At 42.1% G+C, this 19,167-nt stretch overlaps 3 protein-coding genes across 8 annotated transcripts in view; 2 read left to right on the plus strand and 1 right to left on the minus strand.

Moving 5' to 3' along the window:
* The first annotated feature begins 287 nt into the window (after positions 1-287).
* On the plus strand, positions 288-6,957 carry LOC106613887 (retinal Mueller cells isomerohydrolase). 3 transcript variants are annotated; one of them, XM_014216608.2, is made up of 14 exons: positions 288-525; positions 922-1,004; positions 1,135-1,285; positions 1,643-1,750; positions 1,851-1,992; positions 2,078-2,225; positions 2,318-2,399; positions 2,615-2,747; positions 2,880-3,019; positions 3,108-3,237; positions 3,361-3,475; positions 3,644-3,738; positions 3,853-3,964; positions 4,196-6,957. In XM_014216608.2, exons 1-14 carry the CDS (start codon positions 515-517, stop codon positions 4,342-4,344), a joined length of 1,599 nt encoding a protein of 532 aa, XP_014072083.2. In that variant the 5' UTR covers positions 288-514; the 3' UTR covers positions 4,345-6,957. The 3 variants fall into 3 exon arrangements, with proteins under 3 accessions (XP_014072083.2, XP_045543524.1, XP_045543523.1); XM_045687568.1 differs by having other exon boundaries at positions 471-517; XM_045687567.1 differs by lacking the exon at positions 288-525 and adding an exon at positions 794-813.
* Positions 6,581-14,889, minus strand: si:ch211-198n5.11 (methylcrotonoyl-coenzyme A carboxylase 2). The gene is made up of 13 exons (XM_014216602.2): positions 14,723-14,889; positions 13,922-14,239; positions 13,625-13,821; positions 13,255-13,433; positions 13,096-13,176; positions 12,831-13,009; positions 12,526-12,718; positions 12,330-12,421; positions 11,284-11,440; positions 10,802-10,924; positions 10,084-10,208; positions 7,523-7,604; positions 6,581-7,145 (listed from the first exon to the last, which is right to left on the minus strand). The coding sequence occupies exons 1-13, from the start codon at positions 14,740-14,742 to the stop codon at positions 7,059-7,061; spliced, it is 1,833 nt and encodes a 610-aa protein (XP_014072077.1). The 5' UTR covers positions 14,743-14,889; the 3' UTR covers positions 6,581-7,058.
* Positions 14,890-15,458: 569 nt separating this feature from the next.
* LOC106613886 (formin-binding protein 1-like) overlaps positions 15,459-19,167 on the plus strand; it is a 43,407-nt gene continuing 39,698 nt past the window's right edge. For 3 of the 4 annotated variants that reach the window (XM_014216604.2, XM_014216607.2, XM_014216605.2), the window contains exon 1: positions 15,459-15,634. In XM_014216604.2, coding sequence (XP_014072079.1) covers positions 15,611-15,634 — 24 coding nt within the window. In that variant the 5' untranslated portion in view covers positions 15,459-15,610. The remainder of the gene's footprint in view (positions 15,635-19,167) is intronic. The other variant, XM_045687570.1, reaches the window with a different exon arrangement.

Genomic DNA, 19,167 nt, shown 5'->3' on the forward strand with positions numbered 1-19,167 from the left:
CGGGGTAAAGAAAAGGAAGACCCCCGTTAATCATACATGTGCACAATAATAATAATAATCTGTGTGGGTGCCTACACAGATTATTGTAACAACTTGAGTTAAATTAATCTGGAATCCATCCAATTACTTCTAAATACTGTGGGAACCTCTTTCTCTGACATGTACAAAACATTTGATACAAGCAAGAAAGATATTGCATAATGAAGTACATTACTTTCCTGTTTTTTTCCCTCTTGATTTAGGTATGTTTGGTGGGCTCAGGTTAGCAAATGTGGTTCTGGTCTTAATTATGCTGAGAGATTCCTGAAGGAGGTGTATTGGGGCGGTGGGTTAAAAGTGAATGGTTTGGGTACAAAGGGATTCTTGTTTCAGAGACCTCTGATTGGTTTGGGGGGAGGTTCTCAAACTCCCGGCACTCTGCCTGGGAATCTAACAGTGTCTATAAAGGCTGCTGATCACTCCACAGTTCAGACTGATTTCCTGCACACAAGCTGTGTTTATTCTCAATAGGAAAATGGTTAGTCGGTGAGTAACTCCTTTTATACATTTTCCTTAGCTTCACAACTTTTTCCACATATAAGTTGGTGAGTAAACTACCTCCTTTTTTGCATACTTTCCACTTTTCATAACTGACAGGAGTATGTAAGTTGAGTAACTGTTCTTGTGCAAAGCTTTTTAGATCAAAGCATTTTTCTCACATGACTTTTTTGCTGCATGCTAGTGTTAAGCAGTTGAACATGTTTTTTTTCTGGTCTCAGATGTATTTTTTTGTTTTGAACCCATTTTTTATTTTATTTAGGCAATAATAATGAGGTATGTAATTGTGTCTTTTAGGTCTGAAAAGATTAGTTGGATCAGCAGCCTAGGATTTCATGTGAATGGATGTTTCTATTTGATGGAGGAACTTTGTTTGCTTTTCAGAATTGAGCATCCGGCTGGTGGCTACAAGAAAATCTTTGAGACATGTGAAGAGTTGAATGAGCCTATTCCTGCTGTGGTTGTAGGTATGTGAGGAACAGGTCTGTGAGACTCCACTACCCTTTGGTTTACAAGCGAGAAGGTTTGGGGTTTTATGACGGTTAAGAGCGGAGTGAGCACAACAGGGTAACATGGATCATTTCATGCTGTGTTCAGGTGTGATCCCAGAATGGCTGAGTGGCAGTCTGTTGCGTCTTGGACCCGGCCTGTTCGAGGTGGGGGCTGAGCCTTTCTACCACCTCTTTGATGGCCAGGCCCTCATGCACAAGTTTGACCTAAAGAACGGTCACGTGACATACTATCGGAAGTAAGCCCCTCTGTGTTGATGTTGACTTCAGTGATGTGTAACACTTTACAACCGTGAGGTAGTAAAATATTTTATGAGGAGGGCATACAATAATTCTACACTACACACTGATGGTAGTTGTGCAGTTCTGGGAAATGTTCCCCTCGGCCCATAAATTTGACTGGAATGTTTTGAGAAACCTCAATGAGGACTGTTTCTCATTAAAACTGAATAGTAAAACACAGTGAACTGCTGCTCTCAAAAGCTTTGGAAAGAGCTGAAACAAAAGTGGGCCTATCGATTCCCAATCTGTATGTTCCAAGCTACATGTTTAAATGATATTGGTTGTAATTATTGTTAACTACTGTTTCTCTAAAGATTTGTCAAAACCGATGCCTATGTGCGAGCCATGACAGAGAAAAGAGTGGTCATCACTGAGTTTGGAACAGCAGCCTACCCAGATCCTTGCAAAAATATCTTCTCAAGGTGATTTGCTATCATTTTATGATAATCAAGTTAAACACTCATGGGTCATGACTTAGTTATTATACGCAACATTCAAATTGTCCATTCTTGTCTTTTGTAGGTTTTTCACCTACTTCAAAGGGATTGAGGTGACAGATAATTGCTTAGTGAACGTGTACCCAGTTGGTGAGGATTTCTATGCCTGCACAGAAACCAACTACATCACCAAAGTCGACCCAGACACATTGGAGACTCTGAAAAGGGTATGTGCTGCTCCCTCTGGCTGACATCAGATTGAGTGAACATAAGAACTCGTCACAAAGAAAGTCTCTCAAACTCTTTCTCCAGGTGGACCTGTGTGACTACCTCTCGGTCAATGGAGTGACAGCTCATCCACACATTGAAAGTGACGGAACGGTGTACAACATTGGGAACTGTTTTGGGAAGAATATGTCACTGGCCTACAACATTGTCAAAATTCCTCCCACACCGAAAGGTTTGTTCTGTATACAGCATTGATACTATATTCTGGAAGTGAGGTGTCCCTAAATCATCAAATGGCTATCTGGTTGTGATTCTTGTTTTCAGATAAGTCAGATCCCATTGCAAAGTCCAAGGTTCTTGTGCAGCTCCCCAGCAGTGAGAGATTCAAGCCTTCCTATGTTCACAGGTTAGTGACATTGCTGATTGTCAGTATACAGTTTTCAAAAGTTGTCTGGTTTTCACCTATAGGATTAAATACATAGAAATAGAAGGAATAGAACAGACAAATCATTGACTTGATTGATAACTTTTGGAAACCTGGGCCCCTGGAGTTCACATTCTTGTTTGTAACATTCTTGCACATTAAATGTATTAAAATACATTTTCTGCATCCTCCATCAGCTTTGGAATGACGGAAAACTACTTTGTCTTCGTTGAGACTCCAGTGAAGATAAACCTTCTAAAATTCTTGACCGCTTGGAGCATCTGGGGCACAAATTACATGGATTGCTTTGAGTCAAACGAAACCATGGGCGTAAGTAAAGGAACACCTAGACCACTATTATCAAACTGTATTCAAGGCCTGTTAGCATTTCGATGTTGATTATTCATACTAAAAGAATCTCTCTGTCTTCATCACTAGCTAACAGTATACCTTTTCATCTAGACATGGTTCCATCTGGCTACAAAGGACCCAGCTGAATACATAGAGCATAAATTCAGGACTTCTGCCTTCAATCTCTTCCATCACATCAACAGCTATGAGGATGATGGCTTCATCGTTGTTGACCTGTGTACTTGGAAAGGGTGAATACTGACCGGATGTTGTAATGACTTGAGAAGAACACATGTACAAGACACTTATCCAGTGCCTCTTTCTCTTGTTCAATTTTAGTCATGAGTTTGTCTACAACTACCTATATCTGGCCAATCTGCGGGAGAACTGGGAGGAAGTGAAGAAAGCTGCTATGAGGGCACCTCAGCCAGAGGTCCGGCGATACGATCTGCCCATGGACGTCTACAAGGTAAGTGTTGTGGCCTTAATCTTGTCATTTCTGGAGTAAGGAGTTATCACTGCTTTGATGTTAGCCTCTCAGGATAGAGGACTAAATCAGTTAAGTTTTTCCTGTTTGTACTTGAACTTGCAGGAGGAACAGGGGAAGAATCTGATATCCCTTCCGTACACCACAGCCACTGCAGTGATGCGCAGCGATGGAACCATCTGGCTGGAGCCTGAGGTTCTGTTTTCTGGACCACGACAAGGTAACACACACGCAGCTTGTTTCATTAAACCTTGAGGGCTCCCCTATTCTTATACCATCTAAATATAATATATTATGCCACTAAATATCCGTTCATCTGTCATATCATCAGTCATAAGATTTTCCTCACTCGATTGAATCAGTCATTTGAATTCCTTTATCATTGCAGCTTTCGAGTTCCCTCAGATCAACTACAGTAAGTTCTCTGGGAAGAACTACAGCTATGCCTATGGACTGGGCCTGAACCACTTCATCCCTGACAGGGTGAGTATAGCATGCAGACAGGAACGCTGGTGATGCATTAGCCAAGTCGATGATTAGACTAATCTTCTAGTACAGTCATTCTGGGAGTAAGTTTTTGATTGTGTCATGCTCTAGATTTGCAAACTGAACGTGAAGACTAAGGATACGTGGGTGTGGCAGGAGCCAGACTCTTACCCCTCAGAGCCCATCTTTGTGCAGACCCCAGGTTCTGTGGAAGAAGATGACGGTAAACAGAGGGGGATTTTAGGAGATTCTATAATATCATGACAGACAGGAGGCACAATCTGTGGTCTTTAACATTAACTGATCAGGTAGCATGACTTACCTAAGCAGGATCCACCTTAGTGTGATGTAAAAGACCGACATACCAATACTATACAACTTGAGGTGTGATACGAGTTGAGATGGGAGGATTCTCTTTTTGTAGTTGTGACACTGCTCTATTCCCTCTTCCTAGGGGTGTTGTTGAGCATCGTGGTGAACCCTGGAGCAGACCAGAGGCCAGGGTACCTCCTCATCCTCAATGCCAGAGACCTGACAGAGATCGCACGGGCTGAGGTGGAGGTCATCATCCCTGTCACCTTCCATGGAATGTACAAGCCTTAGGACTACATTCAACACATCTACAATACCACTCCACAGGAGAAAGGGACAATCATAATACTAAAACCTTTGTTGGCGATGTTTAAAAACAAAAAAAAATATATATATATATATCACTGATGTAGCCTGTTCGTGGCATAGTTTCAAAGTCAATGTTGTGATAGACACTGTACAAAAGTATGTGGACAGCCCTTCAAATTAGTGGATTCGGCTATTTCAGCCACATCCGTTGCCGAAAGGTATATAAAAATCGCGCACACTGCCATGCAATCTCCATAGACAAACATTGGCAGTAGAATGGCCTTACTGAAGAGCTCAGTGAGTTTCAATGGGGCATCCTGCCATCATAGGATGCCACCTTTCCAACAAGTCAGTCAAATTTCTTTCCTGTAATGAGCTGCCCCGGTGAACTGTAAGGGCTGTTATTGTAAAGTGGAAATGTCTAGGAGCAACAACGGCTCAGCCGTGAAGTGGTAGGCCACACAAGCTCACAGAACAGGACCGACTGAAGCACGTAGCGTGTAAAATCATCTGTTGCAACAATAACACCCGAGTTCCAAACGGCCTCTGAAAGCAATGTCAGCACAAGAACTGTGTTCTCTGGAGTGATGAATCACGCTTCACCATCTGGCAGTCCGACGGACAAATCTGGCTTTGGAGGATGCCAGGAGAACTCTACCTGCCCAAATCCAATGCATAGTGCCAAATGTGAAGTTTGGTGGAGGAGGAATAATGGTCTGTGGCTATTTTTCATGGTGTGGGCTAGTTCCCCTTAGTTACAGTGAAGGGAAATCTTAACGTTACAGCATAAAATTACATTCTAGATGATTCCGTGCTTCCAACTTTGTGACAAGTTTGGGGAAGGCCCTTTCCCGTTTCAGCATGACAATACCCCTGTGCACAAAGCGAGGTCCATACAGAAATGGTTTGTCAAGATCGGTGTGGAAGAACTTGACTGGCCTGCACAGAGCCCTGACCTCCACCCCATCGAAGACATTTGGGATGAATTGGAACGCCGACTGCAAACCAGGCCTAATTGCCCAACATCAGTGCCAGACCATACTAATGCTCTTGTGGCTTAATGGAAGCAAGTCCCCAACATCTAGTGGAATACCTTCCCAGAAGACTGGAGGCTGATATAGCAGCAAAGTGGTGACCAACTCCATATTAATGCCCATGATTTTGGAATGAGATGTTCCACAAGCAGGTGTCCACATACTTTTGGTCAAGTGTTGTATCTGTCATAACTCTGACCTAAAGGCCTAGTGCTCGTTAGCTTTAATGGAACCATGTACAATGCCTTTAGAAAGTATTCACACACCTTGACTTTTCCAACATTTTGTTACAGCTTGAATTTAAAATAGATTAAATTGTGTGTCACTGGCCTACATATAACAATTCAATTTTGACATGGGGTATCGAAATGTTAACCCCTTTAAGGCAAGCCTAAATGTGTCACAAGTTGCATGTACTCATCCTGTGTGCAATAGTGTAACGTCTCTCAGTCGAGCACTTTCATTTCAAACACAGATTAACCCAAAGACCGGGGAGGTTTTCCAAGGGCACCTATTGGTAATGGGTAAAACAAAAAAGCAGACATTGAATATCCTTTTGAGCATGGTAAAGTTATTAATTACACTTTGGTTGTATTGATACACCATCCAGTCATACAAAGATACTAACTCAGTTGCCGTAGAGGAAGGAAACTGCTCGGTGATTTCACCATGAGGCCAATGGCAACTTTAAGAGTTTAATGGCTGTAATAGAACTGATGGATCAACAACATTGTAGTTACTCCACAACACTAACCTAAATGAGTGAAAAGGAAGCCTGTGCAGAATAAAATTAATCCAAAACATGGATCCTGTTTGCAACAAAGTAAAACTGCGGCAAAGAAATTAACTTTGTCCTGAATAAAAAGTGTGTTTGGGGCAAATCTATCATCAGTAACACTCCATATTTTCAAGCATGGGGCAGGCTGCATCATGTTATGGGTATGCTTCTCGGCAAGGACTAGGGAGTTTTTTTTTTTTTAGAGAAACCTGGTTGTCTGCTTTCCAAGAGACATGGAGACAAATTCACCTTTCAGCAGGACAATAACCTAAAACACAAGGCCAAATAAACACTGGAGTTGCTTACCAAGACGACATTGAATGTTCCTGAGTGACCTAATTACAGTTTCGCCTTAAATCTTTGGCAAGACTAGAAAATGGCTGTCTAGCAATGATTAACAACCAACTTGACAGAACTTGAGTATTTAATATTGTACACTCTAGGAGAGCAAAACTCTTGATGTATCCAGAAAGACTCGGCTGTAATCGTTGCCCAAAGTTATTCTAACATGTATTGACTCGGGTGTATTTCTGTATTTCATTTTTAAATACATGTTTTCCCTTTGTCATTATGGAGTATTGTGTGTAGATGGGTATTTAATACATTTTGAATTCAGGCTGTAACAAAATGTGTAAATAAGTCAAGGGGCATGAATACATTCTGAAGGCACTATGTAAGAATTAAGACACAACAATTTCTTTTGCCTTCTATGGTACATGTTTCAAGTTGTATTTACACATTCTGCTACTTTTATACAAATAAACAAAATTGCATTGAATGTTATTACAAATCTCCAATGTTTTTTTCTGTGATCAGCACTTCATTGTTAAGGCATTTTGTCAGATTTAACAGACCTCTTCCTAAAAGACAATTGTAAAAAAGTTTTACATTCGGAGTAATGGAGTCCTTATTTTCTCTTTGGAGAGTTGGTATTCCTGTTGTTTGATGATTTTCAGACAATCACTCAGAACCTAATGAGAAAGAAAAATGTAATGGGCATGTGTAAACTGATTAAGATTCACAGAAGACTTAACACTATCTGTATTTAAAAAATAGAAAAAAATCTACCAAGTAGCATTCAATAACCCTACTTATTTCAAAAGGCAAAGAGATTCTCAAAAATAACAACTTGTGATGGCCAGAGCCAACTAAACTATGCCATTACGTAAGTGTTTTGGTTTTTCCACATTCCCATCATAAACCGCAAAATGTGCTTCCAGTCAGTGAGGACCAGCCACGACTGTGACCTTACTAAGTGGCAGTTGTGATTCTACAGAGATTTAAAATCAATCCTGGTCCTGTGTGTCTTAGTTGCTTTGTATAAAAGCTTCTGCTAAATGCCATTTACCTTCCTCGTGTCCTGGGGAAGAATCACTCCATCATCCCAAAGTCTGCCAGACGAGAAGAATGCAGAGCTCTCCTTCTCCAACCTAGAAGGATAAACACTCCTGTTAACATCCACTGAGACATTTACAAACAAATCAAACAGTCATATTCCTGTATGAAAGACCGTACTATGCAGTGGAGGCTCCTCAGAGAAAGGAGAACAATCCTCAGTGAATTTCAGAAAAATTGAAAAGTGATCGTTTTTAAATAAATTCATGTCACCAAATAATTAATTGAAACACACTGTTTTGCAATTACGTTCTGCAGTAGCCTCTGTCACATCCGGCCGTGATTGGGAGCCCCATAGGGCGGCACACAATTGGCCCAGAGTCATCCGGGGTAGGCCGTCATTGTTTTTTTTTATTTTACCTTTATTTAACCAGGTAAGCTAGTTGAGAACATGTTCTCATTTACAACTGCGACCTGGCCAAGATAAAGCAAAGCAGTGCGACAGAAACAACACAGAGTTACATGGAATAAACAGGCGTACAGTCAACACAGAAGAAAAAAAAGAACGTCTATATACAGTGTGCGCAAATAGCATGAGGTATGGCAATAAATAGGCCATAGTAGCAAAGTAATTACAATTTAGCAGATGAACACTGGAGTGATAGATGAGCAGATGATGGTGTGTAAGTAGTGATACTGGTGTGCAAAAGAGCAGCAAAGTAAATATGAGGTATATTGGGTGGGCTATGTACAGCTGCAGCGATCGGTTAGCTGATGTTTAAAGTTAGTGAGGGAAATGTAAGTCTCTAGCTTCAGCGATTTTTGCAATTCGTTCCAGACACTGGCAGCAGAGAACTGGAAGGAAAGGCAGCCAAAGGAGGTGTTGGCTTTGGGGATGACCAGTGAGATATACCTGCTGGAGCGCATGCTACGGGTGAGTGTTATTGTGACCAGTGAGCTGAGATAAGGCAGAGCTTTACCTAGCATAGACTTGTAGATGACCTGGAGTCAGTGGGTCTGGCGACGAATATGTAGAGCATGCAGGTCGCAGTTGTGGGTGGTATAAGGCGCTTTGGTAACAAAACGGATGGCACTGTGATAGACTGCATCCAATTTGCTGAGTAGAGTATTGGAAGCTATTTTGTAGATGACGAAGTCGAGGATCGTTAGTTTTACTAGGGTAAGTTTGGCGGTGTGAGTGAAGGAGGCTTTGATGCGAAATAGAAAGCAGATTCTAGATTTGATTTTGGATTGGAGATGTTTGATATGGTGTAAATAAGAATTTGTTCTTAACTGACTTGCCTAGTTAAATAAAAGGTTAAATACATTTTTTTCAACAACTCTGTAGGGTAGCACCATGGTGTAGTCGGAGGACAGCTAGTTTCCGTCATCCTCTGGGTACATTGACTTCCATACAAAACCTAGGAGGCTTGTGGTTCTCAACTCCTTCCATAGACTTACACAGTAATTATGACAACTTCCAGAGGATGTCTTCCAACCTATCAGAGCTCTTGTACACCAAATCAAAGGATCAGAGAATGAATCTAGTATTTAAAGCATGGCAGTGCATAAAATATAGTGAGTAGTTGACTCAAAAGGGAGAGAAAGACAATAGTTTAACAGTTTTGAACAAATTCATTTAATCAAAAATATTTTTTTCCCCCACTTTCATTTAGCTAGCAAATGCAGCTAGCTAGTTCAGCCTACTCAAACACCTTGCTCAAACAGAGAGGGATGCTATGTTAGATAGCTGGCTATCCAACACTGGAACTCTTCCAAGTCAAGGTAAGCTTTTTTATTTATTGCCACCGGGGCCTGCCGATGCAACTGCTAAACTGTAGTGCATGATTGTAGCGAGTTAACTAACGCATTAGTTCTAGTAGCTATGTTGAATATGACATAATATGGTGGATGTAGGCTGTGTGTAGCGGTTATGATATGACGGTTTGGCTTGGAAAGGTTTCTTAGCCTGGTCACAGACAGCTGATGTGTTGTGCACTTAAGTCCACAAGCGAAGGGAAAAGGTGAGAGGAGAGTGCATAGATGCGATAAGGAATACTACAACAATCAAAGGGATCATGCTGAATGTATGTGGCTGCAATGAAATAGAACTGTGTGTGATCAGGGGTGCATTCATTCCACCAATTTCTTTTTCAACAATCTTAAATGAAAGCAAACAGAATGAAACGGGGATAAACATACCTGAATCTATCTATTAGAAACTCCTGTTTACAACTGTTGGACTAATGCTTACTCCCTAGATCAGCTAGATGCAAGCAATAGTGTGCAAGGTGGTACTGAATGTGTCAATGTCTGTCAAATTTCTCTCAACCTGTGCACCTACATTGTAAACTTTCATTCATAGGTTAGGTTGTAGCAACCTCATGATGGGTATAGGGAAAATTTAAGTATCATGTATTAGCCTAAACCTATCGACGTTACATTGAACTGGGTGAATGGAATATGAATGACAGTCATCCAATATGCTGTAATAGATATAAGGCCATGCTCATTAAAAAAAATGTGCGTCTTCCCTCATCTTAAACTGCACCGACTGCCACTGGTTGAACTTACCGCTTATTGATCATCTCAACATCCTCCTTCTCTTGTGCCAGAGCTGCAGAGTGACCAGGGGCCACCAGGGACACTCTGGCATTGGGCCAAAGGAATAGGAAGTTTGGGTCAAATGACCTGCCACACTAGATAAAGGAAAACACAGAAAAGAGAGAGACCTGTTTAGTTAGTATTTTCAGTACACATATCTAGTACTGGGTCAGACCCCCCTTTGCCTCCAGAATAGCCTGAATAGTTTGGGAATTGAAACGTTGCTCAAGTGGTATGAAGGGACCTAACGTGTGTCAGGGAAACATTCCTCACACCACCGCCACCAGTCTGTGCCGTTGACATCAGGCAGGATGGAGCCATAGACTCATGCCACTCACGCCAAATCCTGACTCTGCCATCAGTATGACGTAACGGGAACCAGGATTCGTTGTGTAAATCCCAGGAGGGCAGACGTTTTTCAGATACAGGAACCGGCACGCCTGGCACCAGCGATCATACCACACTCAAAGTCGCTTAAGTCACTCGTTTTGTCCATTCTAATGTTCAATCGAACTGTAACTGAACGACTCGATGCCCGTCTGCCAGCTTTATATAGCAAGCCACGTGACTCAGTCTGTAGGAACAGGGTGGTGTACCTAAAACTGGCCACTGAGTGTATAAGGGAATTGATGTGTAAGCAACGGGGAAATTTTCATACAGCGACTACTGCTGGCACTATTGCACAAACCATAGCATAACTTTCAGCGCCATGGCATCCCCCAATGACGATGGTGATTTTTGGAACAGAGGCACATGCCACAGCTGACATCATGGAACCCTGAGCCTTCAGTCTGTTGGTGTTGGTCTCTGCCTAGAGTAGAGAGGATACATACACAGTTAACAGATTGGTCCATGAGTAACACCAGCAGAAACATGTTAACACACAGACATGAAATTCCACGTCCACGTTCAAGAACAGAACATTCTGGAGACATGGCTGTATTGATTTTGAGACCTGATTTTAATCATAGTTCTATTTAACATCGCTGAGTTCCACAGGAATGTCTGTTTACAAAAGAATATTGAGAGGCTTCTCCGTGCTCCTCCTGACCAATTTTTGTTTTACATTCGGAGTAATGGAGTCCTTTCTCTTTGGAGAGTTGGTATTCCTGTTTGAAAAGTGTGGTTTTATTCTGTGGTGAGTGCTCAGGGTTGGCTGCAGTGCCATACCTGGGTTTGGGAGAGGGTCCTCTCGGGCGTTGGGACGGTGTTCTGTAGGAATATCAGGGGGATGTCTCGCTGGTCACACAGCTGGACAAAGTGGCTGCCTTTTAATGATGCGTTGTGCGTCAGCGCCCCATTGCTCGCCACAATGCCAACCTGATGCCTGAAGAAAAAGTATATACTGCAAGTTAGGCATTAAATTGAATAAAATGTATTGCCTTCATACAGCAGTTGTGCAAATTGTATTTTAGTACTTTTAGTGGAGTTTAAGAATACAAAACAAAATAAACTTTCCATCAAGATTTATGGGTTTTCATCAAGTAATTTCTTGATGAATTGTTTGAGCACCATACCCTGATTAAAATGACAATACCCTCTGGGATCTAGAATGCAGGTTGACGTTTATTGCCATGGCTATACTGTAAATGTTTCAGTTAGGCATTAGGGTTAGCAGTGTGGTTAGGGTTAGGTTTCAAATCAGATTTTATGACTGTGGCAGCTAGTGACCACTCTGCAGCGCTGCCTCCAGAACAAGATTAATGACGAACAACGCTAACCTGCCTCTAGAACATTCCGCTGCCGTGGCAACGAGTTGCTCTCAGAGAAGTTCTTTGTAAAAGCAGATGAAAGCTGGCTGAAGTGACTTGTTTTCCCTTGTGTTCTCCATTCTCATTCAAAAACATTGCCCATCTTAATCTGACTCTTGTTGGGGTAGGGAAAGATTTGATTGGTTGGAACAAAGAAGCACACTAATCTAATTTGCAAATTAACAGGGTTAACCGTTAATCTCCTGACGCTCTTTTGTTAAACATTCTGCTTCAAAAATGTGTCAGTTAATTAATGTTATCTGAAGATAGAGGTTTTAAGAGGTTCCAATATACAGCTACTTTCTGAAGCAATAAAATACATTAAAATGTATGCATAATGAAGGGAGATGTAAAAGTCTGACCTCTAAGATAAAGTCTAGAAGGCATCTCAACCTACTAAACCAGTGGAGGAGGATGGGTAAATACTTCAAAACTAAAGACTGTGTGTCAATCAACAGCTCTTACCCGCCAATTCTGGCAAAACCAGTCACAAGGGTTGTTCCATATCGAGCCTTGAATTCCTGGAACTTACTGCCATCAGTCAGCCGACTCAGGATCTGACCAGAAAAAAAGAACAGAAAAAAAGGTTACAGAATAATTGTAATTCTAAAACATCCCCATGAGATGTGACTGTTGGTTTAAGTGTGTGTGTTGAGCTGACCAGCTTGACCTCCAGGCTGTGGTCATAGTCCTGTGGGGCCAGACCCATCAACTCCTCTACACTATGTAGAGGCTCCTCCACCCCTGCCTCGTCCTCCTCGGGCAGCTCAAAGTTGAGGGTAGAGATCATGTTACGTGTGGTTTCATAGGCCTCCTTCTCCACAGAGGCAAAGTGGTCCACACAGCCGCTCACTCTGAAACAGCGGGGGAGGGGGAGGTGAAGTTTGAACCTATTAGTGCAGATATAGTAGTATAGTGAATCTCACAGAGAACTTGAGTTTGTAGGCTTTCCATTCACTCACTCACTCTGCATGGAGTGTGGCCCCACCCAGATTCTCTGGGGAGACTTCTTCCCCTGTGGCAGCTTTCACCAAGGGCGGTCCGCCCAGGAATATCGTCCCGATCCGGTGCACCATCACAGTCTCTTCTGCCATAGTGGGGATGTATGCACCGCCAGCTGTACATGAACCACAAACCACGGATACCTAGAGGGAGTAAGATACAACATTCATGGGTAGAATATATTGTGTTTGGATTGTCTTCAATGGGATGTTTAGCATTTCTGTCTCACCTGAGGGATCTTCATGGCAGACATGATGGCTTCATTGTAGAAAGTACGTCCTCCTTGGTTTTTATCAGGGAAAATCTCAGACTGTGGATGGAGTAAACTAAGCAATTACGTATTGAGTCATTCATCAGTTGTATTAATCTCAATGAGTTGAGTTCATACCTGAAGAGGAAGGAATGCACCTCCACTATCCACCAAGTAGACACAAGGAAGCCGGTTCTGGATAGCTACATCCTGGGCTCTGAGCTGCTTCTTGACGGTTATGGGATAGGCTGTACCACCACTCACAGTAGCATCATTGGCAATAAACACACACCACAACCCGTTGATTTTACCTATACCTGCAACAGTGAAGTGCATAATGAAGCAATAAGGCTGAGTAGAACTCATTCTTACTTATACATATTTTATTACAATGCACTGGAACAAGACATTTCCCTTGCTGCCAAATTTCAGGTTGGATATTTCACATTTCTGAGTGATAAGCATGCATTAAGAGCATCCGTCACTGACAGAGCAGGGAACCCTCTACCTGTGAGACAGCCTGCTGAGGGGATGTCTCCATAGGGTAGGCCCATTCCAGCAAAGGGAGACAGCTCAAAGTAGTATCCGTCATCAAACAGCAAGCGAAGACGGTCCGTAACCAACATCTTCTTGTTTCTCTGGGTGTGTCTCTTTACTGCATTCTCCCCACCCCCCTTCTTCACCTTCTTCATGTATTCAATATACCTGGAAGGGCAACCATGGTCAGAAGGCTAATACTATACAGCAGAAATGGAAAACTAGTTGATTCACTGAGATTGCTGAGGTGTATGCAGTTTCGACCTACCTCTCTTGGCATGCCTGGCTGTTTCGTAGGTTAGCCTCAAATACGTCATTGTGAATTGGCTGAAGGGCTTCATCTAAAACTGGAAAGGCACTTGGCAATCGTCTTCTGTGCACACTGGTGCCCATCAAGCAGGCTGCCACTGGCAGCTGCTTAGCTCGGCCTGAGAAAATGTGTGCCAAAGGTTGCCATAGGTTACCTGCTGATGTCCTTGAGTGTAAACAGCGTTCTGGACGTCTGTGTGTGCACGGGTCAACGTTCCATAGAGGTGACTGAGAGGAGGCATAACCAGGACATAGTCTGCCTTTGGTCCTCAAACCCCTGAAAAGCAATGAATGAATGACAATGTAGAGAATGTTTTAATGGGAAATCTAGCTAATTGATTGACAACACGCCCAGTTATTTCTAATTTGTTGACAAGTGTAGCTACTTTTTAAACATCGTAGAAGACCAGTGGAGGCTGCTGAGAGGATTACGGCTCATAATAACAGCAGGAACGGAGCATATGGAATGGCAAACACATGGGAACCATTCCACCTATTCTTCTCCAGCCATTACCACGAGCTATTCCTCTCCAATTAAGATGCCACCAACGTCCTGTGTAGCAAACTATTTTGCACCATTCAGTGTTACAAAGTAACACACAGCTACACTATGTGCATCAGCTAGCTAAGTATGCCAAAGGTCGTCACAGTATTTTGGCTGTTGTGAACGTAACTAGCAGCAGTCGTTACCTAGCTTTGTAACAATCTCAGCAATATGACATAGCTACCTACTTTGGACTACATGCACCACAGTACTTACCTTGAAAGGCAACTGTACATGACTGTTTAGCTGCGTAAAATATTAGACGTATCTCAAGTTTATTTCCATAACAAATGGACTTTGCTTCTAGGTGTTACACAAATTAACGTCTGGGCGGAAACAAAAGTGATCCTTCAACGCGCCTATCTTGTTAGACCATGCCCCATACATACCACTAGATGGCGGTATTTACGAATCAATAAAAAATATCAAGCATGTTAGTCAATCACAGAACTCATAGGGGACTGCGGCATTCATACAACATGTGACATTACAGCTCCCTGACATTCCCCACTAATGTTTGTTTCATACATCATTTTTCATTCAACAGTAAGAGTTAAATAAACGATTAATTACTTAATGTGGCTAACTTTTGAGGCAAATGATTCCAACCAAATCATCCATAAGTGATTGTTGTGACAACTGATGAAATGGTCGATATGAGCTAATATGAATATTTCAACAAAATTAATCGATTGATACATTTTCTTCATAAAGTCTTCCTCTCCCCACCAAATTTGGGGAAGAAAAAAAAATAGTGTGAAGAGGATTATCTCATCACCATAGTTGTAGAATAACTCATTTGATTTAACTCAATTATTGTATGTGTTGTCTTAAAGTTATATAATTATTTGCTTGATTTCTAAATAATACGAAATCATATGCATGCCTTGAAAATGTTATTGGAGAACCTGAACCTCCCGTTTATCTGTATCCTCTGCTAGATCCCAACTTCCTCCGGCAAAGCTAAATCAGACAGCTCCTCCAGAGTGAGCAAGGAGTAGCTACACCACAGACGACGGCAAACGATTGGAAACGCAACCTTGGCGAGTTTTGAGCGGGGAATACGCTGACAATCTGGGGGTTTAGTAACAAGGGGCGTCCGCAATGACTTGGGGAACGGAGCTTTGGGTAAGTTTGATAGCTATTGGTATAAACTATTTCGCTCTCTTTGTTCTTGTGTGGACAACACACCTAGCTGCCACACAACTTGGCACGAATTCAATGAAGGTGCTCGGGTACCTTACTAGCATTGTGTAAAGCTAGCCAGCTAAGCAGGCTAATCCTGACATGCACCTTTACCATAGAGACGGTAAACAATAGGCAATACGTGTAAAAATATCAGCCAAGCAAGGCAGATCATTTGCTCACTTATTATTATAACACGTCTCTGACTGTGGTTTGATTTCGGATCCGTTATTTCTTATTTTTAGCAGATGAATAGGGCGCTTATCACACCCTGTTTCTTAGTTCAAAGACAGACTATCCCTAAAAAGGTGGAGACACCGGTGACTAGTAAGCAAACCCCTGTGCTGTTCTCTCGATGCTCGTATGGATCTACTACCCCAGCATGAAACAATGCACGTACACATTTAGAATAACTTGGTTCTAAAATATCGAGGTTATTTAATTATTGCTCTGCTTCCTCGCAGGGTCTTTGTGAGTGACTCGTCAAGCTTAACCATTGCTCCCGATTTTCTAGGAGATTGCGCAAGTCATATAATTAGCTAAACAATAGTAGACTATTATTTTACCAATATAACAATGAACTGCCTATTGAACAGACGTTTTGGGGAGCTAATTCAAGGTACGGTCTTTGTCATGTTCTGTCTGGTCTGGCTTGTCTATGACTGCCAGCCCCTTGCCCTGGCTACATCATCCGGCTTGTCCAAGGGGGTTATTGTCTTAATTACTTTGTGCAAGTAGCCATCTACCATGTTACTTGCAACGAAATTCCGTTCCACATTTTTTTTTTTTATTGAGAACATAATCTTCACTTATCAGGGACATTGAACTCATATGAAATGTAGCTATTCCAGTAACGGGTGTTGCCCATAAAACGCTTTGGTCATCACCGGTAGCTTACCAGTGCAGCTTCTCCCCCTTATAATTCTAAAATGTGTAGTTGCAAAACCTGCAGTGTTGCTGCCAACATGATAGTCAAGGAAGTAATTGGCTTGTTTCATACCAATTACACTGATAGCTAGCTAACATTGATAGAGAGAACTGCGCTGTCATGCAGTTTGAGGGAACAGAACAATATGTTGAAGCTTTAGTCAACATGTGATAATGTGGCACATATGGGTTCACTTCAGTATGATCAACTTTGAACCTGTATTGCTGAGAAAATGTCTATATTTGCTACTGTTTTTCATGAACGAATCTCAGTTACTGCTGAATTAACGTTCTGTATAGCATGTCTGTGCCCTGAAAATACTTTACTCAGGGAATAGCAGTATGTGAGGCTCATACTGTTTGCTTGCAAGAGCTGTCTGTATGATAAAGGTTTCAGCAAGTAGGCTATACTCATAACCTACTGCACCATGATGTAAAATGCCTAATTTGTACCACATTGTGCAATTGAAATGTATTGATTTGCATGCTAAACACATTCTCCTTGCTGTGTAGACACAATAACCATCCTTGCTTTCTAGGACTCATGTAGCACAGCGGATTACTGCTATTGACTATATACCCGCAGATTTGCAGGATTATGTGGCTAATTGTCTGGGTGCATGTTAGGCCCGTATCCCATATATTTTAACTGTGTGCCATGCGGGAACCAACTTGATTCAAAATGCCCATTCCATATTGTTTTACTCCTACATCTCAATCAGGAATCTCCCTCAAAACATAATTGGGTTATTTCCCCAGTGTCTGGTTCGCTAAAATAAATCTAAATTTGCAGATTGAATTTGCATCGTTAGCACAGTAACACCGGTGTTATCTGCCTTGTCTCTTTTATTGAATGAAATTAATTTAGGCCTGATTCCTTCTACCTAACGTCACATTGAGATTTTGTAATTCTGTATTTCTACTTTAGAACAACAGAGATTGCCCAACACATGCTAATAGCTGTCTGGTTTCACAATAGAATATTCAGAAATGTAAACGAACTACAATGCAATCAAAACACAACTAAGCCTATCACTATTTGTAGTCACGGTATGACAGGTGTTCGTTAGTAGTGTCATCATATTGACAGTATGATTTTTGGGCTGATGGTCCATTATTGTAGGCCCTTCCACGTTTCTCATTTCTCTGTCTACCTGGCATTCATCCATGGCTTTGAGACCTAACACATCCTTTTACATGGGGCTGACATGTCTAACTGACTGACTGGAGATCAGTGTGAGATTAAGTGTTACCAAGCTGAGCACACAGGCTATCAACAGTTATTCTAGCATTCTTTTTCATAACCGATTTCTTCTAAGCTAGTTTATGTTTTGTTGATTGCAACGGCTTTGAACAGGGAGGGATATGATGATGATCATGGTTAATGTGAGGTTGGTCATTTGTGTGAGACGAGTGATCGAGAGAGAGGGAGAGATCAATTAAGGTCACAGACGTTAAATCACAGCTGAGACCTGCTGTTGCAGTCAGTCTCCGGCACACATCCTTAAGTCGTTTATCGTCGGTGAGGTTGCTGAGAGTGGAATCGCAGGATTGTGTAGAGGAGTGTGTGGATGTTGTCTTTTAATAAAGGGAAGTTGTGCTACAGGCATGGCTTGGGGGGGGGGGTGTTAAACAGGGAGAGTGTGAACGGAGGAGGAGGTAGACGGGGTCTTGGAGACAGATGGGGAATAGTGCGTAACGTGTGTTCCCTGCATTCTGAGAGGCAGACTGGGAACATTGAGGGGAAATGCTGCCCTGCCTAGGTAAATTACACAGGATGAGAAAGAGAGAGGTGGATCAGGAGGCATCACAGATCAACAGGGATTTGATAGGTGGAGGCCCTACTGCATAGCCAGGGTGCCTGCGGCGTTGGGTTGCATGCGTTAGTACATTTTTCTTTACTTTACTTTATCTGCACAGATTTTAGTCTGTTAGTCACATTTGTTGTGCAGTTTTATGGTAAAGTATAGCTCATTATTAGGTCATTAGACCTAATATTGGAGGAAAGAGTTGGTTGTGGTTTACAGTGTGGCTTCATCTATTTTATCTAGACTTGTGTTGCGAGTTTGCAAGCTGACATTCTGTACTTTTTTAGAGATGCAGTCAGGGATTTCTCTGATATAAAACAGTGCAACATGAGGTTGAGATATCACACACTTAAAGAAGTGCGGTCCTCATACATACATTTTCAGACAGTGCTCAGCTATTTAGCCTAGTGAGTCGTCCTCATTCCCCTAGTTTTTGCTTTCTGCTATTTCATGCCCCTCTAATTTTCCGCTTGTCAAAGCCTGCCCTGGACACACTTGGCTGTCTTTGGAGTCTTTTCGTTTTACAAGGTAAATGACCCATGATCTGTCAGAATGATTTCAACGCCCATGCCTCTTATCTGATTATTAGGGAGTTCTAAAATGGGTTTTTACTATGGGGGGTTGCTCATGCTCTCTAGACACAGTGTGTGTCTTCTATGCGGACGGTGCATTGTAACGCCTCACTGACTGTCAGAGCTTTAAAAGGGAGCCTCGGTAGCAGAAGCAGCAGAGCTCAGTTTA

Source organism: Salmo salar, chromosome ssa10 (assembly GCF_905237065.1).
Source record: "Salmo salar chromosome ssa10, Ssal_v3.1, whole genome shotgun sequence".
Taxonomy (NCBI): domain Eukaryota; kingdom Metazoa; phylum Chordata; class Actinopteri; order Salmoniformes; family Salmonidae; genus Salmo; species Salmo salar.

What these genes read in the sequence shown, in the direction of transcription:
- LOC106613887 (XM_014216608.2), top strand. An exon ending in TATTCCTGCTGTGGTTGTAG is followed by an intron (nt 1,005 to 1,134) that starts GTATGTGAGGAA and finishes TGCTGTGTTCAG; the next exon opens with GTGTGATCCCAGAATGGCTG. An exon ending in TGCAAAAATATCTTCTCAAG is followed by an intron (nt 1,751 to 1,850) that starts GTGATTTGCTAT and finishes TGTCTTTTGTAG; the next exon opens with GTTTTTCACCTACTTCAAAG.
- si:ch211-198n5.11 (XM_014216602.2), bottom strand. Translation starts at nt 14,742, where the DNA reads ATGTACAGTTGCCTTTCAAG. An exon ending in AGCCAGGCATGCCAAGAGAG is followed by an intron (nt 13,822 to 13,921) that starts GTAGGTCGAAAC and finishes TTGCCCTTCCAG; the next exon opens with GTATATTGAATACATGAAGA. An exon ending in GGACCCTCTCCCAAACCCAG is followed by an intron (nt 10,925 to 11,283) that starts GTATGGCACTGC and finishes TCTCTACTCTAG; the next exon opens with GCAGAGACCAACACCAACAG.